Source organism: Ambystoma mexicanum, chromosome 2q, assembly GCF_040938575.1.
Source record: "Ambystoma mexicanum isolate Mex_15411 chromosome 2q, UKY_AmexF1_1, whole genome shotgun sequence".
Classification (NCBI taxonomy): Eukaryota; Metazoa; Chordata; class Amphibia; order Caudata; family Ambystomatidae; genus Ambystoma; species Ambystoma mexicanum.
In genome coordinates this window covers 968,252,704-968,279,820 of record NC_090924.1, presented here as the reverse complement: position 1 = coordinate 968,279,820, position 27,117 = coordinate 968,252,704, and the positions used below count along the sequence as shown (strand labels likewise).

Here is a 27,117-nt window from a genome sequence, read left to right as displayed (position 1 = left end):
AAAACAGGGTCTCTTCAAGGGTCTGTAGCAGCTCAGGAAGGTGGGTGAGGTGATGAAGAATAGGTTCCCACTGTTCGAGGAGGGCCTCCACTTGAGGGCAGAGTTGATTCCAAGAGTTGGGAATAGTTTGCTAGTGTGCTTAAAAATGGGTGGAGGTGCTAGTGGCCACCTGTTAGGGTTGCGATTACTCGCCGACCCCCGGGGCTCTCTGGACCAAACTTCAACAGTCGAGTCCACTTCGGTTGCAGGTTCAAGTGCGGCAATTGGGCCGCTCTGTGGCTTAAAGCAACGAAGATACAGCGATGATTCCCAAATGGGACAGTGACTTTTCTCAGCTCCTGCAGAAGGCTTCAGGGGCAAGAGGGGCACAAATGCAGCGCACCTGCAAAGTTTGTCACCACGGCTGGACGGCACAGTAACCGTGTATACTGTTTCGGGTGCACTTACTTTATTCCAGACCTGGGAACGCCAAGTGTACGAATTTCCGAGTGTCGTGAACACAGAGCTAACGACTTACCAAGTTTTGAGGGCCTCCTCGAAACGGCAGCGGTATCAGGGCAATTAGTCTGCGTATGCTGGTCAGCCCACTGGTTGGCCCAGCGACACGTCCAAGAAAGCTTACTTGCAGGGTTTGATGAAGGTGCCAAGAATAGTTGGTCCCACTATTCGAATGGGTCAAATCGTTTCTGCAGACCACCTAGGACGATCAGATGCAGAGGGGTCCAGCGTGACGACAGCGGGCTCAAGGTGCCAAACCTACCAGCGGGTCACCAGCAGTTCGGCTTCTTAGTTTCAGGATACTTGGATCCTATCCTTTGTTCCGTGAGAACTCCAGAGATCGACATAGTATGGGTGTTTGGGACCTTCTCTTATCCAGAATCTCCTTTGCGCCAAAATGAAAAGGACCCAGTGGGAGATCTGCTTGCATACCATACATGGACCAATCATAGACTACAGTGGTCCCAGGCATTCACAGCACTCCAGACTCAGCTGGCTTCCAGGATGTTTATTGGAACCAGACGTTCCAGCCCCCATCCTGGAGGGTACACACACAAGGCATGCAGAAGCCCGCAAAAGCTTGACGCTTTGTGGGAAAATGCATGCCCAAATAAGGAGTGACCCGGTCGGCTCGACCTGGGGAAGGTGAAGGGGCAAGATGGCCAAAGGACAGGACAAAGAACCTTGTGGCTTGGCCATTTTGGAGCCAGGCCACCTAACCGTGCCAAACGAGGTAATTGCGGTTTACCTGGCAAAAGGTTAAAAATATGCAAAATAAGCTGCCACCAGCCCTGTCCAAGGAACTTCTGCACTTTTTAAAAAAATCCTTTGAGAGTATCTAGGGCCTTTGGAAATGACTAGACCCAAGTGTTCTGTAAAGTACATTGCATACTTGCAGAAAAGTTGCAACACGGACTAAGGCAAACAGTCTCCCAGTACTCACTGTCAGTTTCCCCATAAAAAGTGAGGGCAGCAGAAGGCTGTGCTACTCTGCTAAAGTCAGACTATGGTGTTCAGCCATCAGCAAAAAGTTGGGGCGTACACAACTGGAGGGAAAATTACACGTAAATGGGAATCTTTCTATCAGGCAGTCTTGTACTATGTGAACAAAACAAAATCCCTAAGGATAAAGGACCAACTCTTTGTTTCCATAGCGCCTGGTAGAGAAGGCGATCACGTATCAAAGAGCGCCATCTCCAGATGGATAGCCAGATGAATACAACTCTTCTATTCCCTATCCAAAAGGGTTTTACCTTTTACACCAAGGGTACACGATACTAGAGGTACAGGGGCTACCTTAGCTTTCATTGCAACCGTCCCTCTAGATGCCATATGCAAGGCTGCTACATGGAATTCCATTCATACGTTCACACAACCTTACTGCATTGACACACATTCTGAAGCAGATTCACAGGTCGGAGAAGCGGTCTTGAAACATCTCTTTGCCGCTGTACCTTCTAAATTCCCAACTCCTTCTCCAGGTACTGCTCGCTAATCTATGCAGAGCATGTGATCTAAGCGTATACACAAGCTCCAGAAGGGATACATTACTCGCCATAATTGTATTTCTGGTGCTTGTATCTGCTTAGATTCACATGCGCACACCCTTCCTCCACTACTGGAGTAGAAGGCGCATAGATGTTTTCTGGAGTTCTCTGTTCTGCTTTACAACATCTGTACTCACTCAATACTTCAGGCAACATTCTGTCCAAAACTATTTGAGGGACCTAAACGCTTGAAGGACCATGGGTACTGTACACGTCACACTAGGACTAGTATTACTAATCACGCCCTGTTGATGTCGGTTTTCGAGTTTTGAAAACAAATCTTGTAATACTCTGCAACTTCCACTAGATGTCGGACTATGCAGTGCATGTGAATCTAAGCAGATGAAAGCACCAGAAATACAATTACATTGAGTAATGGATCATATACGCTATTGTGGGGTGCTATTGTGGGCGTTACTTATTTTGTGAAAGTAATGAAGGATCATTAAACAACTTTGTTTTTCCTTAGGGCCTTCTGATTCTGACAACTTTACTCACAACCTAAGAGGAGTTATTCCTCGAAGCTTTGAATATTTGTTTTTCTTAATCAATCGTGAAAAAGAAAAGGTAAGGGTAAGCTGAACTGTTTGCATACCAAATTCTTTTTGTATGTTTGCACCCTCACTTTAAAAGACAATCATGTAGTAAAGATGGCCAATCCAAATTGTGCAAGTGCACTCCATCACAGATCACCACTTGGTATCTGGAATTCGCTTGCTCTATTGGCTGCACATACCAATGCAGACAACCAGACCTCCAATTGTGTTGCATGTTTTGGTTGCCTTAATTTGTAATTCTGCAGTGTGCTCAAGAGAATTTCGAAATTGATGTAGAACGATATTGTGCATCAGTTCTAAGCAGAAAGGCTTCTTGGGGTGGGAATGCTTGGGTTCATGGGTGCAAAGCTCTCCTTTTGCCCGATAGTATCAAATCGTGCCTGTGCCATCCTCTCCTCAATGGTGGACAGTTAAGATGAAGAAAATGTGCCCAGGTTATTGACTGACGATGCATGAATGAAATACCCCTTTGTTAGAAAGTATGTATTGCAAATAAAAACGGTTTATTCCTTTTTTTCATTTGTAAAGCGCACTAAACCTGGAGGCATTGAGGCACTGGTTACAGGCATTCATGGAAGCATAGGGTACAACAGTAGGTAAAGCAGGTACAGCATTGAGCAGTAATGACTTGAGTGAAATATATATCATAAGGACTGGATCTAGGGAAAGGAGAGACCCTCCCTCCTCTCCCCCTTTCCACCTCCCTCAGCTGTCTCAAGGGGGTCAATGGTTAGTTACAGAATGTATTGGGTACCTTTTGTGCGTACAGTTTCATACTCCATTAGACGTTCCCTTTGTTAGGACAGTTTTTCTGAAGTCCACCCAGGGGCTTTATAAAACTAAACCTTGGGCAATAGTCAACCCCAACTCTTAATATACACCTGCACTGCTGGTAGCGTGGACAGAACAGTCAGGCTTATCTAAGGCGGGAGCCAGGGCTGTAGATGGGTACAAACAACTTGTAGCATACATATGGTCCAAAGAAACACTGATACGCTTTTGTATTGTAAAAATGATGGTTTGTTTTATATATACACAGGCAAAGAGAATTCTTTAGCAAGTTAAATACTATTATCATTCATGAACACAATTATAAAAACCAGCACTATACTTATAGTAACGGATTTCGAAAAGGCAGACGTATTCTGCTTTTTGATGGTTGTACACAAAAAAATGCATCTTTTAACCAGATACTGATAGCTGTACTCTGAGGGGATTGCCCCTTTATGTGAATTTTAGTCTGTCCAGTAACTTTAATCTTCTTTTTTCTACCTTTGTGGATTGTAATGTTCTGTTAACTTATACCACTCACTGCTACTACTGCCCAGGGGCAGTCTCCAGGCCTACTAGCTAAATTAGAAAAGTTCAGGGGGACCTATATCTTGATACTATTAGCACAGCATTGGATGATAATCTGTATTTATTCATTTTTATTAAGGGAATGCATGTTTTTGGGGGATTATTTAACTTGGCAACTATACATTGCAGGTCAATGGCTGTGGAAAGTAACTTAACAGATGTTAAAAAAGACATTGAACGTACTTGGTGTGCAAGAACGCAGCTCTAGTAGCTTCCCATTATAGGCATTTAAATGCAATGGTGTTTTTTCATTCATGTAAACAAATGTGGAAAATGCTGGTTGGAACTTATTTTATTATATAGCAAAAAAGAAATCTGGATAACTACAGACACAATTACCAAAACATAAATATGGATGTGTGGAAAAGGTGCAAAATTAAATACCATGAAACTGGTAGCCTTATTTACAATGCGCTAAAACCTAGCAGCAGTTTATTTGATGTGCAATCTCTTGCGCTTGTACTTGCTGCCATGTATGTTAAATAAAAAAGATTTTTCAAAAACCTCGCAGCAGAATAAACCACATATGGGTACAAGTGTTGTCGCAGAACTGAACAAGAGCAGACCACCGAGGGCAAAAACGATTTAATAAAAAGGTAGATCTTAAGGGTTTTGCAACATAATGGAAAATAATCAGGAAGGCTAATAGAAAGAGTTCCACAGAAGAGAACTTAAAAGCGAGCCCATCTGCCCGATACACAACACAGGATGTGGGAACGACCAATAGTTGGCGATGTGTAGAGTGGAGGGTACGTGTTGGCTGATGATCCTGAATTCTCTCTGAAAGGCAAGATGGTGCAAGACCATGCAAACATTTAAAGACCAAACACCAAATATTAAATTCTATCCTCTGTTTTACTGGCAACCAATACAGAGATTGTGCAGTTGCGAGGTCTGGGAACTATTTGACAAATGAAAAATCAATCTAACAGCAGCATTTTATGTGGCATTAAGGCAAGACAACTGTTTTCGGGATACTAATTCAGCAACTACAGATGAGTGATCTGTGGCAAGGATGCATGGCAATACTGATCGTAAAAGGCGAGGGCTCTTAAAAATAAAAAAAAATTAAATAGATTTGACTCTCAGCATAGATTTGACTGCCAATAACATGAAAGACCAAACACAGGGATGAGAAGATGGCCGCCTGGGGGCGTGGCCTGGGCTGATGGAGTAAGGGCGTGCCTAGACAGAGCTCTCACCGTGATCCTTTACATGATCCTCTATCTCGAGGTAACAGACGAGATAAGTGAATAAACTCATAGCCACACATAGAAGAAACTGTTCCGACACCAGCTGGAGGAAAAGCGAAGAAGATCAGAGCCAGAACACTGTAATTCAAGGCTTCGGAACTAGTGCCCCCCTACCGGCAAGATGGCGGACGGAGCCGCGGAGCAGCAGTAACTGAGGAGGAGGGGCAGGGGCCCACGCTGGTTCTACTTCCATGCTCTAGGTTAAAGAGGCGCCCACACCATCCTTAATCTGCACCCCGCTTGGAGCAAGCGGGGTGCCTGCGACAGCGGAACCTTCTGGACCTGAACAGCGTGGGCGCTGAAGCGTGACGTGGACACAGAGCACGAGCCTCGGCTGGAGGAAGCTGCGACGGCCGGTTGCTGAGAGTGCCTGATAAGAGGGCTCTTCACCGCAAGGGAGGAACAGAAGCGGATGACCTGGTTGATTAAAGGAGGGTGAGGAGTGGAACCGTATTGCACACAAGGAGTGCAGCACACTCTCAGAATGGTTGCACAAAGTCATGCTGGTTATATCTGAGGCTGTGCATGTAGCGCACTGCGGGAGAAGCCAACGGGAAACATTGCTGAAACCGCGACCTGTGAGGAGAAATGACAGCCCTGACACATACGATGTGACCGGGACTGGGCCAGCGGCGAAATGGAGCACAACGCGGCTGCCGCAAGGGATACTCAAGACAATCCAGGCGGGAGGCAGTAGTCAGGAAAACGCCGGAGTAACGAAGCACCTCCGGACACGCTGAAGCGGTGGAAAGAAGGGGTATACTGCACAGAATCATCCCCGTTTGTGACACCCGGACCCGACAACCACAAAGGCCAGGCAGTAACTGGGGCACCGCGACAGGCCTGAGGCATCGCTGGGGTAAGCCGGAAATGCATCTAGGCCTGCTGAAGTAGAAATAGCGCTGAAGGGCAGCAGTGGCTGGCACCCTAGTCTGCATATTTACACCCCTGGATACCATATGCAACAACCTCCAACATGAGGTGAGGAGAACTGCAAGTACCCCTCACATTTCAAACTGTAGCAACTGAGGGCCACGAACACACCAACTTAAGCGCTAAAGAATTTGGGCCCACGGCAGAGGCATGAGGGGGACAGGCACTGGGGAACCTGTTGCTACCTCCCAGCGCACCCTCAGCAGCGTAGGGGCACCATGAGGGCTGGCTTACAAAGATTGCTACGCGACCCCGCCGAGAGTCCATGCACCTGCGCATGTAACCTAAAGCTCTAGGGGCCAAGACAGAGAGGGGTGCCCCTGGAATCGGTAGACTCCAACTTTAACAGGGGATCCAATGGTTTGCTAAGTGCGCCATACACACAACCACCAAAGGAAGTGCTGGGGGCCCAGAGGGACACAGTCAGGAGGGAAGCCCCGACTGCACACCCCTATCTCCGATTACAAGTCAGTGGTCTTGCACACAGGCGGACAAGACGGCTCGGACGCGGACCTGACAAGCGGCCACACACCAGAACAAGGCCCAACAGGACATAACACCACTCTGTGGGTTGTCGTTGCCCCAGGGCACTGCAGGAGGATATGTCCCCACCCAAAAATAAGACCAAAACCCCAATCTTGAGATATTTTGCCAAGGGAGCAGAGGCAGAACACCAACACGACTTGCTCTGACCAAACGGCCCCAAACAAAGACAATCATGTGCTAGAAGCCATTGCTGGATTGTGCTCCTTTATAGACTCCAAAATAGAAGAGGTCAAAACGCATATGCAATTGATGCGCCAAGATATGCGCAACCTTACAGAACATGTAACAATCACAGAGGCTGAGCAACAGGAAACGACGGAAACACTGAAGGACATACAAGGCAGAGTACAAGAACTGGAGAGGATCAAATAAAGTTCTGGAAGGACTGGGGGGGTACAGACGGTGGTGGGTCAAAAGGCCGAAAAAAAAATCTCGAATAACAAAAATCTCGGAAAAAAAGGCCAAAAAAATAAATATCGAATTTTTTTTATTTTTTATATATGTATTTTTTGGGTCAGGTAAGTAAAAAAAAAAAGGGTTAAAATAAAAAAAATAGAAAAAAAGGGGGGTTGGTGGGGGAAACCCCATTTCGAAAAAAACGTCATAAAAAAATTCGATATTTTTTTTTTTGAGATTTTTAAGTTCGGTATTATCACTATAAACCGGTACAGACGCAATGTGTGCCTACTGGGAATACCGGAAGGAATGGAAGGCCCCAACCCCACACATTTTGTAGAAACTCTGCTAAAACAGGAGATGGGGCCCGGCTGACTCTCGGGTGTGCAGTGGAAAGAGCCCACAGATCTTTGCCGAAAAGACTGCCGCCTGGTTCGCACCATCGCCCGATGATAGTGAGGATCCTGAACTTTCAAGATAGAGAAATCATTCTGAGTTACTCGTGAGAAGGGGGTGAAATAAGGAGGGACAATGCCAATATTGCGATATATCCAGACTACACCCCGCAGTACAGAGGGCGAGGAACTCCTTTTGTCCCAATTAAAGCCAGGCTGTGGCAGTTAAACCTCAAGTACATGCTGATGTACCCATCGAGACTTAAAGTGCTATACAAAGGTCAAGCTGTTTTCCTGGAGACTCCGGCTGCGGCTAGCATGTGGCTGGAACACAACATGGCGGCGGGAGAAGAAGCTGTAACAGAACCTGAAATACTGGGGCAAAGGGGCGAGTGCTTGGCGAGCACGGAACGTTGCAGATCCACCCGCTGAGACACATCTTCACAGCCATCTGAATTAACTGTTACCTAGACACAGCTCTCAAGATGGGTGGGGGGGATCTGGTGGGCCCCCTGGCCTGAGCCGGTAGGCGCTTCCCCACGAAAGGACTGGTGCCGGCCTGTTGCTGGTGCACCATAACCCGTGCAAGATGTCCCGGATGGGCCAAGATGAAGCGGGGGCACCAAAGCGCTGCCTCTACAGTGCAGCTGCTGGGTGCAGTTGGTTGAGTTTAGTTTATTATTGTTTGAAATGTTTTACAGTCTTCACAGTAAATGACACATTGAGGAAGAGGGCACTCGACAGGGGGAATGCAAGAGGTGGGGACCAGAGTGGAAGGGAGGTGACTATCAGGTGGAAACAAAAAATGGGGGGAGCTCAATGGGGTTACACTAGGTAGCAATGGCGGTTGACATAAATGTGCTGACATGGAATGTCTGAGGGATGGGCACCTATATGCGCAGGAACAGGATTAAATCCTTCCTGAAGAGGAAGGAAGTCTCCATCGCATTGCTGCAGGAAACCCACCTCATTGCTGAAGGCAATGGCAAAGTGGTAGGACATTGGGGAGGGCAACATATTCTAAATATGCACGGGGTGTATACACGTGGATAAACGACAGTCCCTTTCCGACTGTTAACAAAGGAGGTGGACACAGAGGGGAGATAAATAATACTCAGAGGAAGCATCGAACAACTATACATCTGCATAGTTAACTCCGACCTCCTTAACTGCGGGACCTCAGTATACCTGACCAGGCTCAGCGCGAAGTTAGCCCGTTAACGAGACTGCTTTTTCTTCTGGGGGGGGACTTGAACTTTGTTCGCAACCTCATCCTTGATAGGTCTAACCCGCCGATGCAAGGGGCAAAATCAACTCAGTCACTGAATGCATTGATGGGGAACCTGGGCCTGGCGGAATTGTCGAGGGAGTTGTACCCAGAGAGCAAGGAATTCTCTTATTTCTTGTTGCCCCATGAGCTATATACCAGGATAGATTACCTATTAATAGATAGAACCCACCTGCCCCAAGTAAAATCGGCGCTATATCTGGAGCAGATCAATATCAGATCACTCACCATTACTCATTAAATGGAAGATGCAGGGCCCTAGGCCACCCATACCGCTGTGGCGCATGCCAACAGATGCCCTGATGGACTGTGCCTTCAGGGAGGAGCTCCGGAGCTAAATTACAGAGTACATGGATAACAGTGTAGGGAGTGTAAAGGGCTGGGATACAATCTGGAAGGCACTGAAAGTTGTGGTTAGACGGGAAGTCGGTGCCAGCGCTGGGGGCATAAGAAACACTCTGAGAAACAACCTAGAGATGGGTGAGGGGAGGATCAAGCAGATGGAGGCTTGTGCCCAGAAAACCAGAGAGGCAGAACTGGAACCATCAGCAGCCAGGGACGACTGCCTGGGTTAGACTAGCAAAGTTTGATTATATTGCAAAAACCACTAGGGCACACTTGGAGGGCGATAAACCAAGTAGGCTGCTGTTGTGGCTGTGCAAGAGGGAAAACCAGAGATATCGGATCACAGAAGTTAAAGACGAAACGGGCTCTGTGCACACATCGCAATCGGCAATTAATGACGCCCTGAAACAATTTTACTCCCAATTGTACCGCAATGACACGTTAATATCCCAAGGCGATATACTGGACACGTTAGAAGAGATAGGCCTACCTTCACTAGACAGTACCCAACGAGAAACATTAGATGGGGAGTTAAGGGTTTAGGACATAAGCGATGCGATTAAATCACTAGCTATTAGCAAGACCCCCGGGAGTGATGGGTTGCCCCCCTGAGTTCTACAAGGTGTACAGCTTGGAGCTGGCCCCGTTCCTGCATGAAGTATTCAAGGAGTAATTTGAAACCAGGGTGTTACCGAGGAGTATGAGGGAGACATTAATGGTCCCGATACCTAAACCTGGGAAACCCACGGATGAGTGCGGCTCGTACAGGCCGTTAGCAATGCTGAATTATGATATAAAAATATTGACGACCATACTGGCCAAACGAGTGTCAAGGGCTGTAGGGACCATAGTACATGAGGACCAGAACGGGTTCATACCAGGTCAAAACATGGCAATAAACTTGCGAAGGCAACAGCATATTATTGCGCACACAACAGACTCGCAGGAACATTATGCAGTAATCTCCTTGGGCGCCATAAAAGTGTTCGACTCCATATATTGGGAATGGCTAATCGCTGTTTTGAGACAATTTGGGTTGAGCGAATATTTCATTAGGTGGATTAAAATACTCAGAGGCACCGGTGGCCAGGGTGAAGACTGGAAGAACAGTGTCAGCATTGTGGGTCATCCAAAGGGGCACCAGACAGGGCTGCTCACTGTCGCCAATGCTGTCTTAGGTTTAAAGCCGATGGCCATATACATTAGAAAACAATTTTTTGACGCAGGCATCAGAGTGGGTGGAGTGTACCATGTTGTGTCCTTATATGCAGACGATGTACTGCTGTATTTAAGGGACCCACGCCTCAATGTACCAGTGATCTTAGAGGTGCTGAAGAACTTCGCAAGTATCAGGGATCTCCTTTAGCACAGAGAAATTGTGCATATTCCCATTAGCGGGGTTGGCAAAAAAGAGGAGGATCTCCCGAAGGTTGGGCTCCAGTGGAAGCTGCAATCGTTCAGATACTTAGGGGTGAATGTCTGGCACACACCGAAACAGATGCTCGGGGGCAACACTATGATGGCGGTGCAGGGGCTCAGGAAGTCAATTAAGTTTTGGTCTAAATTGCCGCCATCAGTGATGGGCAAGGTTTCCATCATTAAAATGATAATCCGGCAGAGGTTCCTATACTTTTCCCATAATATTCACTACTATATACCGGCCTCTTTCTTTCATCTACTCGAAAAGCTGCTGAGGGAGCTGCTGTGGGGTCCTGCCAGACATAAGCTATCTCTGAAAGCACTTATGCTACCATAGAAGCCGGGGGGAGGGGGTCCGATTGCCAGATCTCAAAGTATTTTCTGGTAGCACAACTCGGCTTCGTGGCCAAGTGGCTTGCGGATGAGACCACATCGGAAACAAAGCTGATAAAGCAACTAGTAGTGGCTGTGCGCCTGAAAGAAACGCTGTGGGCCCCGCTGAGGTGCTTGAGTGAGGCCCTGATGATCGTACAGCTGGGTAGGAGGGTTTGGGGCAGGGCCCTGAAACTGGTGGCACGTGAACACCCTTACTCACCTGAGAACCTGATCGCTGCTGAAATTTGTGTAGTTAAAGCGGGCCTGGCAAGGGTAAGGCAATGGATAGGATAAGATATTTACACTTGCAGGGTTGCGGGGGGCACATTTTGAGGAAGGTGTCTTCAGGGAATTTGAATCCATGGTGGAGAAAGAGGGACTACCTGTCATGATCCCTGCTTCCAAGGGGTCAGGACTTGCCCCACGACCTTGGAAGCAGGCCCATAACTCTGATCCCAGGAACCAGCCAGTCCCGATTGGGACCTTTTGGACCTTGTCCTGGCGTCAGTGGCGCCAGGCTCATGATGGTGACCGGTCCCGGCACTGGAAGCGCCGGGCTCATATCTCATATTAGGTAAGAGTGCTTGGTGGACCTACCTGTAGCAGACCATGCTGCTTACTTACCAGCTAACTGGTCTCCTGATCCTTCTCTGCCTGGGACTACTTTTCTGTCTGGGTGGAGCAGGAGCCACTCCCTGGAAGAAGAACACAGGAACTCTTCTAGAAATCTGGAACTCTTTTCTTACCTGGGTGGGGCCGTGGAAGAAGATGCCTAAGCACTACAGAAGGCTATTTAAATCACACCCGATTGGTTTCACGTGCTTCGCGTTATTCTGCATCTGCAGCAGGACGCTCACCGTGTCAGCTCCAGGAAACCTCCAGCTCCAGATCCTGTGAATACTAAATAACCTGCTGGAATCCAACCTTCAGTCTTCTTCAGTATTCTGCAGCTCCTGCAAGACAAGGGCACAGGTTAGGCTAAAGCAAGGGCAGCGAATCTACTTACCTAATCCAGCGGCAGCATCCGAAGCGCCTTTTTCTGCCTTTCTCTTTCGGCATCCGACATCTGCAAAGAGAAAGAACTTCGGTCAGGAATATTTAACTACAGAGCCTGCTTACCTGTGTTACGCCCATACCAACTCAGCTCGCGCTGCATTTCGGCACCTGCAAAGACAAAAGAGACATTACGGTGCATTCTACAGCGCTAGAATAGTCTTTCTACTTACGTGCCATTAGAAGGATAATCTTCATCGCCACAGCATCTAAAAAGGGAAAAGACATAGACTTTAAAGACTTAAGACTTTTGAACGAGAAGAGAACAATCTAAAAGGAACTTTAGTACTTACAAGGCACGCTCGTGCATTAACGGCGTCTTCGCTCTCAGCAAATCCTCTGCTATCAAGAGGCAGAGCTCGCATCCAGTGAAGCAACTGGACCCAGCGCCCCTGCACAAGACGCAGGATGGAGAGCCCGGCAATTACCTATATAAGGTAAGCGCAATAACAATCCAGTTCCACGGGGAAAGAAAGGGCGAGAGGGGCAAGGAACTTTCCCAACCTTCCAAACACTATTACCTTGGTTTACCCTTGCAGACATCTCACTCTTCAGCTTAAACTGTCGGTAGGAAGGGGGCCCAGTCCGGGAGCAAAACGAACCCTGCGCCTAACACTGAAGACGGTATCCTCGCCAGATCAAGACCTGCGCCTCCGGGGGAACCAGGTGAGCGTTACACTACCCAACGGCCAGTTTCTATGGTACCAGCCGATTAGGAAGATGGCAAAGAGGAAATGGGAAGAATGGCCAGGGGAGCCAGAGGCAGAACCAGTACTAACATTGCTTCACAACCTGGGAGATGGGTGGAAGCCAGTGTCGAGACTTTATAGCCACCTCACAGATAGAACCAACCCTAAAAGTGATATGTTGAAGCAGTGGTGGGAGACAGACCTGGGAACCAGTATAACAGAGAAGGAATGGGAGATGATCCTACTGTACCCCCGGGAAGTGTCAAATGCCCGATTTAGGTTGATCCCGCTAAATGTCCTGTATAGGACCTATATGACACCGAGTACAATAGCCAAATTTAGCAGTAAAACAAACCCACTGTGTCCCTGGTGCGGGATGGAGGGAGTGGGAATGTTGCATATGTTCTGGGGGTGTCTGAAGATACAGCGTTTCTGGGCCAAGATGGAGCAAGCTTGCAGAAAGGCGGGGGTAGCACGGTATGAATGGACACCGAAAGAATTCCTTCTGGGGACCTAACCAAGAGTAAGCAAATTTAGGTGCGTAATTAAATTCATGGACATGGTATGTTTACTGGCCAAAAGGTCCATTGCAATGGTGTGGAAAACAGCAGGGGGCCACAATATGCCTGATGGCAGAGGGAGCTGGCACACTGGACAGGGGCAGAAACCAGGGTATGGGGCGATGGGGTATCTAAGGCAGGAGGCGATGCGAGCCCTGCATATGAGGCCGGGAAAACCCTAATCTGGGACATGTTTCATCCATCAGATGACAAACGCCCATGAATGAACCGAACCCACTACCGGGATGGCTAGAACTTGTTAAGAGTTGGGCCATTTAAATGAGGTAATCTGGACTGACACCCTCTGGCCCCCAAAGCCCCCAGCAACACCCTAAACACAAGGTTTTCTTGGGAACAAAGATGGGTGCCCCCATGAGTAAATTTGGAAGTGAAGACTGTCAGTTGTTGTTACAAGGTTACTTGTTGTTGTCGTTAATCTGTTGTACGTACCTATGAGACACTGATGGTAAATTGAGCAGCAAATCAGTTAATGTACAATTTTATAAATGCCAATAAAAACATTTTCAAATTAAATAAGATGGCAGCCTGGAAGGATCCTTAAGTATTGGTTTATGACCAAATAGGATCATCTCAGTTTTAAATGGATTGAGTTGTAGTCTATTAATGGTCCTCTGACGCTAACTTCAAGCATACAGTCCAGGATATTCTGTAACAAATCATTTGGGTTATTGACATACAAGTAAATGTGTGTGTCGGCAGCTTGAGTGATGTTGGAAGCTGTAGTTGGAAATAAAATAGACCTCAAAGGCTGAATGTAGATCGCAAAAAGGAGCATATTTTGACATTGATGATCCCTGAGGTACTCCACAAGGCACAGGAAGTGTCAGATGGCTGCTGAGTGTAACTTGTTGAGTGCAGTTATTCAAAAAAGAACGAAACAACGATACCTGCTGGGATGTACATGTGATTTTGGACAGCCTGATCAAAAGAATATTATGATCTGTTATCAAAGGCTGCCAAAAGATCCAACATGATGGTGCAAGCAGCCTCATCAGCATATTTCAAGATGTCAGCCCAAACCACAACCAGGGCAGTCTATGTCCCGTGGGCTGGATGGAAGCCCGGCTGGCAAGAATCTAGAAGTTGCGCCTATAGTTGTGATCAATCTTCCTGACCTGTGTCAACTCCTGAACGTTTTGCTGGACTTGGTGATTGTTTTGTCCTTGGTCCTAGGTGAGTGGGACAATTGCATTTTTTAATTTATTTATTTTTTTATTTATGGGTGACCTTTTTATGTCCCTCCATAGTGTGTGTATGGATTTATAGTCCCCTTTAACTTTTAGGCTGTATATAATTTACTATGGCAGCACACAAACTCTTATGTGTAGTGTTGCTGTGTTGCCTTTGGGGTTCTCTTTTTTTTTTTTTCTCTTTATTTATTTATTTTCTTTTGATATTTTGAGTCCACTACTGTTCCCAAGAGTAAAGTGGGATTTCCATCCCCTTTACATTTCCTTTGTGAGACCAGCACATCCCACCTTATGTGGAGTGCTGTGGTGATATACTGTATCCCCTTTCTCACTGACCTCAGCCGCAGAAATGCATAGGAGGGTCACCATTCTGCTAGGTGGGCTCCTTCTTTTTTCGCCATTTTAGGTATACTTCCTCTGCCGTCCAAGGCAGGGTGGCCCTGGTTTAAATGTTGTCTTCGATGGGAACCCGTAGTGTTTCCGCCGAGGCTCCATGGTGTCTGCAAAGGCAGGAAGCGAGGGAGGAGTCAAACTCTGCAGCCCTTCATCTTCCAGTCTGCCTGAAAGGAACCAGACACTCATGTGCCAGAGGAGGGCTTCAGCACTGAAGCCCGCCAAAGGCCAATGAACAAAGGGACCAAACCTGGTTTGGCGTGCAGAGACAAACGCAAGAAGGACCTTTCCTAAAAGAAATGGCGAAAAAAGTTGACCGGGGTCTGTTTTTACAGATAGTTCTTGGACGCCATATTGGAAAACATGGCTGACCCGATTTTTAGCTACCGTTGTTCGCAGTCTGGGAAAAATCATGGTAGCTTGATATAAACCACTTCCACCAGCCATTTAAAGTAGGAAAGGGTAACATTTGACTGTTAAATTAGTGTTTTGACTCAGGGGATGCTAGGCAACCCCTCCAGCACTCTATAGGAAGATGGTGTGTGCTGGGTCTGTAAATTTAAAGAGACTAGTAGTCAATTTAACTTTACATGCTCGGGAGACAGTAGTCGGTCCCAGAGAAGGTATTTAAACCTTGGGAAGTCTAAAAGAAATCCCTGTGCCACTGCACTGAAGGTGCTGTGTGACACACAGAAAAAGATGATGCTTATGGAGTTGTTAAAACTCCATAACCAAAGAACACAAAAGTAAAACACCTCAAAATGCATGTTCTTAGTCTCCTAGGAGACCTGAATGCACTCTGGCGTGATTGGCCGGCAGGCTGTCCTGCAAGGACAGCCACCCTGCTGTGTGAGTGGCAGCCAGGCTGGAATGAATGGGGGGGAAAACTGTTTAAAAGCAGGTCTCTGGGACTTGGAAAGCAGTCGGCCACTGGAACGAAAGAACCGAAGACCAGCTGAAGTAAGAGGACTGCTGCAACTCCTGGATGACTGGTGAAGCCCTGCTGCAGGTCCGAATTGCCTGAAACTCCATCGACAGAGGAGCCCTTCAAGGTTAACTTCTTCCCTTGAGTTTGGTGGGAACAACCACCTCGTAAACCGCCTGGACACCGTCCCCTCCTGGTCGAATTTTCTGCAGAGTGCTGTGGAAAACCGGATAGCCAGTGGGAAAGATACCAGTTTGTGGTCTTTAAGGCACTCTCACCTCAAACCAACGTTTTGCCAAACTTGTGGCCTCATCGCGGGTCAGTGCAGGCACCTCCCGACGTCGTCCTTGTCCCCACGACTGAAGCTCAGGAACAGCGAGATCTGCTCAAAATGCCAGGAACTGCCTCAGCTACAGCTCTCCTTCACTTTAAAGGTACTGTGCAAACGCGGTCCGGAAATCTTTTCGGCCACGGTGAAAGTTTGTGAAACTTTCCTGACTGCAAAGGCTTATCTTTCCCTAAACATTTGTCTAACTTTTCGCCTAGCCAAATTCTCCTAAGATCCGTGGCAAAGACTTAACCGTTTACTATCAGAACTGTGCTATCCTATACAAAGACTCTGAACCATTGACTTTGGCTCAGGCCTATGAACTGAATTGCTGGTTGTAGTTTACTGAAACGCTTTGCCCTGCCTATGAAAGTATTTGTGCTATTGATTCTTATAACTTGTCTTTTTACCCCTTTTTAAAGTAATTGAAGTGCCATTTTGCTCCAACTTCAGGGGAGCTGAACTTGTTCAGTAACTTATTTATTGGTTGTGTATTTGTAGTATATTAGTTCGATATTGAGCTGCTCTTGCTATGTAATGTTTTCAAACTGACTCTGTAAATAGATGTATATTCTTTTACCAAGAAACCTTGTGTTTGTTTGAACTACTGTATTTGTTGGTCCTTTTGTGTAACTTGTTCTACTGCTCACTCAACTAATAAGTCTGGCTGCTCAGCCACTGCTCCCACATAACTTTGTAGTACAGGTTTGTACCAAAGGTGAAATTGTACTGACACTTGTAGTCTTTATTTATTTTGCATTTTTAAAGCGCTCACACAGCCTGCGGTCATCGAGGTGCTGTTACAGGAATGGTTTTGTTTTTTAGTTGCATAATTGTTTTTTTTTCACCTCTGGGTATTTAAAATACGTTATAAATACCAACTAAGTGCGGACCCGGGGATCGAACCTGTGTTGCTTCGTGTCGCCTTGCTTCCAAGGTGAACACGTTGCCACTTGAGCTATCCTCCCGTTCTTAATTGCATGTAGTGTTCCCAAAGGGTACTGCATGTGATTCGGCCTAACACATATCAGAAGAGTAACAGCCTCGGAAACATGCTAGTGAACACAAGAAGTATGGCAAATCAAGTCAATCATGACAAACATCCAGGAACATTCCCTTGCCTCAATTGTGGCAATTGCAACAAAGTGAATAAAGGTTCAATAGTGTTCATCGCAGAAAAGGTGAAAAAATGTAATTAAGACCATTTGCAACATGAATCTTTATGTTGGAGAAACCGCAAGGAAAGTACAAATCGGGATGAATGAGCACAAGCCCGGTATTAGGAATAAAAACCAAGCATCAGCCGTAGCAAGACATTTCACGGAAAAAGGACAGTCTTGCAAGTGAAATTCCAAGTCTTGGAAAATCGTACAGGACAAAGGACATAAGGAAGATGGCAAAAGAGCTAAATGTGAAGCTTTTTTGGATTGATGGACTTGACTCCATGGCCCCATGTGGGAAGAACGAAAAATGGGACCTGAATTGCTTCCTATGAACAACCGTCCTCTGAACTGCATTACCTACACTTTTATGTTTTGCTTTTACCTTCCATAGGCAAGTTGACATACCCGGTAGGATGTAGAAGCACAATGTGAATTCTTCCTGTGTGTAATTGCTTAAAGTATGACCACATAGATCTTTTATAGAGATCTCCACCTCACTGTTGGACGACCACAACACACTGCCATAATAGTGTACCCGTCATAATGAACAGTTTTGACCCCAGGTAGCGAGATCCACATGTGCATATATTTATCAGACAGTTATTACCTGTATGTTTTTAGATATTCTCTGATTCCCGTCAAGTTAGGGATCGAACAGTTGAATTTTGCCCATCCCAGGTGGTGTTACATCTATTGGGAGAGAACAGATTGGATTTTTATCTAGTTTCTTTGATCAACAAAATATAAAAAAAAAGTTAAACTCTTTTTATTAGTGGTCACAAAAAGATATATGGCACCATTGCATATCGCTCCTCACATATACAACAAGGGTATATTGTTTAGTACATTTATACATTCGATGTTACGAAGACATGTCATCATCGGGAATCATGTTGCACAAATAAACTCTGAAAGGGCCCCAAATGTCTTTTGGCCTACATGCCGCCGGTTGGGTCAGGTTGGGTCAAAACAAATTGTTCTTCTGATTCATTGACATGTTAGTTCTCGTAGAAATTGGCTCATGCTGGGTGGACCGGTGCTTTTCCATTTCTGTAGGATACATTTTTTGGCCACCACACAAGAGATGTTAAACAGTCTTCTAATTTTCTCAGAGTGTTTGCCAATGTCTCCAAACAAGTATTTTTTGGGGAGTTAATTCAGGGGAGACCTGCGTTATCTCTTCAAACAACCCTGCCAAAGCTTTCCAAAAACCCACCACCACCGGACATTCCCAATACATATGAAAGGCACCGGCCCAAGGTGCGTTGCATTTAGAGCAAGCATCCGAAGTATGTGGTGCAAATTTTGCAACACTGGCCGGTGTGTAATGTAGTCTATTTAGGATTTTGAATTGGATCAACCATAAACCAGAATTAAGTGACACATTTTTAGTGAGTGAGCAGTATCTGGCCCATTTCTTCTCTTCAATGGGCATCTGCAAATCTCCCTCCCATTTTTCCTTGACTTGGTTCACTGTGGGGGTGTGGGTCTGTACCGCTGAGTACAGCCTAGAGATTCCCAGGCTATCTTTAGCTGTTACCAACTGTATACACGGATGTGGTGGAGGTTCATCTGGGAATAACGGCCATTTTTTATGAAATGCAGATCTCATATGGTAATATTGGAGTGTATTGAGTGCTCCGCCTCCCAGCGCCCTCAGCAATTCCCCCAGGGCCACAAATTTCCCATTAATGAACATATCACCCAGCTTCATCTCACTATTATGGTCCCAGGATTCCTGTATGCTTGTGTCATGCGTAGGGGGTATGCCCGGGAAATTCCATAAAGGTATCTCCTGGTTATAGGGTGTTTCCAGTCTCAGCCTCTTGTATATAGCCTTCCACGCCCCGCCCTGACTGTGCAGCTCACCAGGTTGTATTCGCATGTATCCTGGTATTGTTAATCAAAAATGACAGATTGTATGTTCGTGGGGTGTGTGGTGTATTCCTCTATCCATGTGTGGGGTGTTCTGTCCAAAGCATTATACCAATATTTTGCGAATTGCGCTTGGGCAACATAGTAATAAAGCTCAAAGTCGGGGGCAGCTATACCACCCGAGGAGTATGGTTCTGTCATTTTTTCCCACCCTATCCTCGCTGTCTTCCCGTTCCAGAGAAATGTTACCACCATGGATAGGAGTCTGGCGAAAAAGGTCCTACCAGGCCATATGGGGACCTTAACAAAGAAATAAAGCAACTTGGGCAAGATTACCATTTTAAGGATAGCGACTCTGCCGGCTAACGAAATTGGGAGGCGCCCCCACATCTGAAGTTTTGTATTTAGAGTTTGTAGCGTGCTTTCGGGATTATCTCAGTATAATGTGAGTCTATCCCTGGAAACAAGGATCCCCAGGTATCTGATATGTTCCGACCACTTGAGTCCATCTATTATGTCAGGGCACCTGGTGGCCGGTGTGAACGGGAATATTTTGGATTTGGCCCTATTTACAGTATACCCAGAGTAATTAGCAAATTCTTGTATTTCTGCCATGATGGGTGCTATGTTTACCTCAGGCTCCCGGACATATAATAATGTATCATCAGCATACAGTGAGATCAGCTGGGTAGACCCCTTCATCTTTATCCCTCTTATCTGCATGTCTTAATCGCACCGCAGCCGCCATTGGTTCAATGGTCAGTGCGAATAGCAGGGGCAAGAATGGACCCCCCTGTCTAGTGCCCCTGCCCAGCAGGAACAATTTCAGAGATGGCCCTGTTGGTTAACACCCGAGCTCCGGGCTCCGTGCATAATAGTCTTGCGTATCTGACAAAGTTGGGGCCCACCCCAAATGCCTCCAGCACCGCCAGGAGATAGACCCAAGAGACAGAATCAAATGCCTTTTCAGCGTCGAGGGATATAGCCACCGCGCTTCTCCCTCGGTCTATTTGTGCCATTATGCCAAAGAGCCTATGGAGGTTCAGGGCTGTGGATCTCGTGGGAATAAACCTGTTTTAATCAGGATGGACAAGGGTAGGGACTGCCGGCAGAAGCCAATTGGCCAGCACTTTTGCAAATATTTTGGCATCAGTATTTTTAAGTGACAGAGGTCTATAGGATGAAACATCCTGTGGTGGTCGCCAAGGCTTATGGAGCACAGTTATCACAGCCTTTCTCATAGTTGGGGGGTAATATGTTACTCTCGAGGGATTCCTCCATACCTGCATCAGTATCGGTACAAGTTCTTTGCGGAACTCTTTATAAAATTCGGCCCCTATCCCGTCTGACCCTGGTGCCTTGCCTGATGCCAGTGCCTTGATTGCCTCCGCAATCTCCTCTGCAGTCACCGGTTGATCCATTGCCATGCGTTCTTCATCGGGGAGTTTAGGAAGGGAAGAGAGCCTCGAGATATGACTTAATATCTGTGCACGATTTCTTATCTTTATTTGCATATAGTTCTTTATAAAAGTTAGCAAATTCCCCGTTGATTTCCTCATCCCTCAGGAGTACCTCCCCCTGCACTGTTTGTATGCTTGTGATCTGAGTAGGTTGCTTGTCGTGCTTGAGCAAATTGGACAGCGTTCTACCAGCCTTGTTACCTTCCCCGTATCTGCGTGCCCGTATGGGGGCTGCCACATAGCACACTTCTCTGATGGCCAACTTATCAAATTCCTGAAGGTGCGTGTGTATATCGGCTATTTCTCTTTTGTGTGTGAGTGAACGCCTCCTCCAATGCATCTAGTTTACTCTCAATGTCTGATAGCTCGATTCTCGCACCCCTCAGCATGCCAACAGACCTGGATATCAGAACTCTCCTGATCCAGACCTTGAAGGATTCCCACAGTGTTGAGCATTTGCCAACCGATCCCACATTATTAGTAAACTCCGCAATTTCAACATGTAATGTTTCCACCACCCCGGGGTACCCCAGTGTTCCGCTCGGCATTCTCCACCTTCTAGCAGGACAAGGGGCATTCCGGAGCATTAGTTCCAACAGCACTGGAGAATGATTTGATAGCGTACGGGGCATAATCTCTCACATTTTCAATGCAGTCATCGTAGCCGAGGAGACAAACCAATAGTCAATTCTAGACTCGGAGTCGTGCACCGAAGAATAGAATGTGTATCTCCTACTACCAGGGTGTATTTCCCACCAAGCATCTACTAGTACAAGCTGTGATCAAATATGGCCCAGGGTCAGTACTGTTTTGCTTGGAGCTCTAATAGTTTGGATCTGTCAAGAGCAGGGTTCAGGGCCACATTGAAGTCCCCACCCCAAATCACATTGGACACATCGAGTGAAACAATCACCTGATATATGTTCATGTAGAAAGCGGGGTCTTCTATATTGGGCCCGTATGTGTTAACCAGTAGCAGTTGTTGGCCTGCGACCTCCCCCCATACTATAACGTATCTACCCAACTGATCAACCTTGTGGCCCCCCAACCTGAACCCCAAGCTTGGATGAAAAAGGGTAATAACCCCTCTAGATTGGGAAGAGTAGTCTGTATGGAACCTTAAAGTACCCCATTTGGGCAGTATATGAATGTTGTTCACTCCCACTGTATGCGTTTCTTGTAGCATTAGGATTTGGGGACCATGTCTGGCAATGTAATTACCAATTTTCTTGACTTTCATCTAATTATTTAATCCCCGTATATTCCATGTCAACAGTTTTATCTTCAACCCATCACCAGCGCATTATAAGTTAATATTTGACTCTGTCTCGTCCATCAGAGTTATAGCATTCGTGCAATATGGTCGGCGCCAGTCTCATTGCAACCACAATTTTACTTTTCAACAAACCGTTAACCTCCGTCAACCTTCCACCTGACGTAACGCCTTTCAGTGGCCACAAACCCCAACATTGTTCCATAATTAGTCCGTTTCAAAACAGAAACAGCAAATCCCACACCCTCGTCCCTCCCAACCACCCTCATCATCACCCCCAACTTGACAATGTTCCCATCTGAACTCATGGAATATTCCAGGGGTAGCCTTGTTGCTTCACATGGCCGCCGACTAGGTCCCAAAACTCCACTTAACCACATTGAATTGTCTTGGCTATAGCCTCAAGGATACAGTAGTGTTTGCACATGTTTATCCATTAAATGTCTTAGTCCGCCGGTCTGGGCCTTTTTTGTGCTAGTCTGCCCCCTCTGGGTGGCAGGGGTATGGAAGTTGCAATGTATTGCGTGGCTTCAACCGGGGACTCGAAAAAGTGTGCCCTTCCTGCATGTTGGATCCTCATCTTGGCCGGGAATATCAAAGCATACGGGATATGGCGCTCTCTCAGGATCCTTTTGACTGGCTTGTAGGATCTTCTGTTTGCCTAAACCCTGGCGGAAAAGTCTGTGTACATGTGTATACGGCTTTCTTCATATTGGAGAGTTCCAGCCTCTCTCGCCATCCGCAGGATTGTGTGTCTATCCCTGTAATTAAGGAGTCGTACAATGATCGTGCGTGGCGGTGCGCCTGGTTTAGGTGCTGGCGCCAGTGTACGATTCGCTCTCTCGACCAAGAAGTGTTCGGAGAATGCCTCCGGCCCAAACAAGGATTTAAGTAGTATTTCAAGTTGCCACTTATCCCTGAGATGCTAGACCAAGTTAAAGATGCCCAGATTTATACCAAATTGGACCTTCGAGGAGCGTACCACCTGGTCCGAGTCAGAAAAGGAGATGAATGGAAAACCGCCTTCCGTACTAAGTACGGCTTGTTTGAATATCAAGTCATGCCCTTCGGGTTATGTAACGCTCCTGCGGCATTCCAGTTTTTCATGAATGACTTCTTATGGGAGTTAATTGATGTGTGCGCCTTAGTGTACATAGACGACATCTTAGTATACTCAGCCTCGGAACAAGATCTTGTCAGGTACGTTTGTTCAGTCCTCACCAAGCTCCGTCAACATCGCTCATTTGCACAGCTTGAAAAATGCTTTTTTCACGTCACCGAAGTAAAATTTCTTGGTTTTATCCTTACTCCAGGAGGCATCAGAATGGATGTGCACAAGGTAGATGCCATTCTGAAATGGCCTTCACCGACGTCTCTAAAAGGGGTACAAAGCATGCTGGGCTTTGCAAACTTCTACGGCTGGTTCATCCCTGTAACGCTCACCTGATTCCCGCAGAGGCGCCGGTCTTGACTGGGTGAATGCTGTATCTTCATAGGTGATGTGTAACACACGGTTGGCTCTTTGGGCTGGACCTCTGTGCACTGTATGTCTGACTCGAAGAGTAAGATGTCTTAGGTAAGTGAACGCCAAGCTCTCCATCTGGCTCGGGGCAGGGTGCCGTAACCAGTTCCTTCACTGGATAAGGGTGCAGGCCTCTTGACCTCAGAGGACTGCTGTCCGTCGTTAACTGCACGAACGGTAAGTTCTGGGCGCTTCAAATGTCTTAAAAGTCTTTTGTAATGATATCTCTTGTTTTGCAGAGTTCCGGCGATGGCGGATGGCGGGCTGATCAGAGTTGAGGATCGAACCCGCGTGAGGAATAGAAGCGCCTGGAAGCACGTAGGTAAGCGCTTGTAGCCTGCTTCACGATGCACACTAACTGTCCCTTTTATCTTGCAGGTACAAGTTCGGAGCTTTAGAGAAGCTGAAGGGTGCTGGAATACCCACTGGATTCGGCGTGGGAAGGAGTAATGGCACGTGAGTAATAAAGTTGCCCAATGTCTTTAAACGCACCTTGGTTTGTCTTTCAGATGCGGGATGCAGCGCCGAAGGCCTCCGGAGCGTGCGAAGAGCTGGTAAGCTTTTGTCTTTCAGATGCCGGAATGCAGTGCGAAGACCTCCGGAACATGCGAAGAGTAGGTAAGCCTTTGTCTTTCAGATGCCGGAATGCAGCGCGAGGCGTTGGTGACAGCCGATGGACCAGGTAAGAGATGCGCTGCCACTGAAGACCGTAGTGCTAACCTGTTCTTTCTTTGTCTTTACAGGTGCTGCTGAAGACTGGATTCCAGGATGGTAAGCCTTTGTTTCCTTAGGCCCAGGATCAGAAGCAGAAGACACGATGAGCGTTCTGCTGCAGAGAATGCAGAATAACACAAAGCAAGATTCATCCATCGGGTGTGGTTTAAATAGCCTCCTGTAGTGCTTAGGTGTCTCCTTCCACAGCCACACCTAGGTAAGAAAAGAGTTCCTGCTTTCCAGAAGAGTTCCAGTGTTCTGAACCTAGGGAGTGGCTCCTGCCCCACCCAACAGGAAAAGTAGTCCCAAACAGAAGAGGATCCGGGGTTCAACTGGCAGGTAAGTAAGCAGCATGGTCTGCTGCAGGTAAGTCCACCCAAGCATTATGAGCCCGGCGCTTCCAGCGCTGGGACTGGGCATCTTTATGGGCCTGGTGCCACTGGCGCCAGGACAGGGTCCAAAAGGTCCCAATTGGGACTGGCTGGCACTCGGAACCGGGGTTATGGGTCTGCTTCCAAGGGAGTCGGGCAAGTCCTGATCTTTTGGAAGCAGAGATCATGACAGCACCGCCCCCTCAAGGCCCCTCCCAAACCGGGCTTCTCCGGGGGTTTGGGCTTGTTAGGAAATGTTCGATGAAATCTTTTGATTAGACGAGGCGCGTGGACATATTCTGCAGGTTCCCAGGATCTTTCTTGGGGACCGTAGCCTTTCCAGTCAATCAGGTAAAATAGTTTAGATTTGGAGATCTTGGAATCCAGGATGCTTTTGACTTCAAACTCGAGTTCTCCATCAACTAGAATAGGTTTTGGAGATGTAGTTAGTCGGGTTTGAGGTTGCACGGGTTTTAATAGAGAGACGTGGCAGACCGGATGTATCTTCATGTGAGGGGGCAAGTCCAACTTGACCGCTACTGGATTTACTATGGTAGTGATGGAATAGGGACCAAGGTATCTTGGGTTGAATGTGCGTGGTCCTTTTAGAGGTAGATATTTGGTGGATAACCAGACTTGATCTCCTACTTGATATTGGGGGGCTTCCTTCCGATGTTGGTCTGCTCCTTTCTTGTATTGTTCTTTAGCCCTTTGAAGGTGAGAAACGGCTTCCTTAAAAGCTTGGGTGATTGTAGAATGCAGGTGGTCTACTGCTGGTGTTCCAAGATCTTGGAGTGGATCCAACTCCGAGGTTCGAGGGTGACTACCGTATAAAAGAAAAAACGGGGTCTTCCCAGTTCCCGAGTGGACAGAGTTATTGTAGGCATATTCGGCTATCCAAAGGATATCTTTCCAAGTTTTTTCAGTTTGTTGTAGCATGCAGCGCAAATACTGTTCCAGAGTTTGATTGGTCCTCTCGGTTTGTCCGTCGGTTTGAGGGTGGTGGCTGGTCGAAAGTCTCACATCAATTTGAGCCGACCGACAGCAACTTCGCCAAAAATGAGAAATAAATTGACTACCTCGATCCGAAATTAGAACTGAAGGAAAACCGTGCAGTCGGACGATGTTTTCGAGAAATTCTCGGGCCAGAGTTGCTGCTGTTGGTAAGCCTTTGAGTGGAATGAAATGCGCCATCTTGGAGAATAGGTCCACGATTACTAGGATCGTATTGTATCCGGAGCATGGAGGTAGATCGGTGATGAAGTCCATAGAAAGCGTATGCCAAGGGCGAGGCGGGATGTCAATAGGGCGTAAGAGGCCGGCTGGTTTTTCCTTTTGACTCTTGTTTTGGGCGCATACTCCACAGGACATTATAAAGTCTCTGATATCTTTTTTCCAAGACGGCCACCAGAAGTAGCGCTTGATCTTTTCCGAGGTCTTGGTCATACCGGGATGTCCTTCCATTAAAGAATCGTGATAACAAGAGATTACCTTTTCTGTAAATCTGTGCTGGGCAGGTATAACCGTTCTTGGAAATATAATAGGTTGTCCTTCACCGTAAAGTCCTTTCCCTGCAGATGCCAATTCTGTATGTCTGCTGGAGTTACCAGTAGCCTGGCTTTATCCTTAACTTCCTCTATGTATTGTGTGGCGATTACACCTAGAATTCTTTGTTCGGGAATGATAGGTACAGGTTTAGGATTGATCAAATGTTCTTCCACTCCCATCCGAGAAAGGGCATCAGCTTTACCGTTTTTTGTACCAGGTCGATAGGTAATTATGAAGTCAAACTCGGCAAAGAATAGTGCCCAACGGAGTTGCCTAGAGGATTGAGCTTTTGCGGTTTTCAAATATTGCAGGTTTCGGTGATCTGTAATCACAGTAACGGTGTGTCGGGCCCCCAGAAGATAATGCCGCCAAGCCTTAAAGGCGGACTTGATAGCTAGAAGTTCCTTTTCAGTAATAGTGTAATTGATTTCAGGAGGCGAGAATTTGCGGGACCAAAATGCCACGGGATGCAACTGATTGGTTACTGGGTCCTTTTGTGATAGAACTGCCCCCATGGCAAGGCTCGAAGCATCAGTTTCAACGATGTAGGGGAGTTTTGGGCGAGGATGTTTTAAGATCGGTGCAGAGATAAATCTAGTCTTCAAATTCTGGAAAGCTTGTTCCGCCTCGGTAGACCAGTCCAAACGTTTGTTTTTCTTTAACAAGGCGGTGATGGGCTGGACTATTCGAGAGAATTCGGGGATAAACCTGCGGTAAAAGTTAGCGAAGCCTAACATGCTTTGAACACCTTTTACGGAGGATGGCGATGGCCATTTGAGAATTGCATCAACCTTCTTTGAATCCATACGCACTCCGCTAGGTGATAATATGAATCCCAAGAATTCAACTTCAGTCACGTTGAAAACACATTTTTCCAACTTAGCGAAAAGTTTGTGTTGACGCAATCTCTCGAGGACCATTTTCACGTGTTTCCGATGTTCAGTTTCCGATGAAGAATAAACGAGGATGTCGTCAATGTAAACAACAACACACACATCTATGAGCTCTCTGAGGACATCGTTCATAAAATATTGAAAGGCGGCCGGGGCATTGCAAAGTCCGAAGGGCATGACCTGATATTCAAATAGCCCATACTTGGTGCGGAAGGCCGTCTTCCATTC

At 46.8% G+C, this 27,117-nt stretch overlaps 1 protein-coding gene across 2 annotated transcripts in view; it reads left to right on the top strand.

Annotated features, from left to right (window-relative positions):
• Window positions 1–27,117, top strand: part of KIF15 (kinesin family member 15) — a 2,141,222-nt gene that overhangs the window by 355,605 nt on the left and 1,758,500 nt on the right. For both annotated transcript variants that reach the window (XM_069648268.1, XM_069648269.1), the window contains exon 6: window positions 2,515–2,612. In XM_069648268.1, the coding sequence (XP_069504369.1) occupies window positions 2,515–2,612 (98 nt within the window). The remainder of the gene's footprint in view (window positions 1–2,514; window positions 2,613–27,117) is intronic.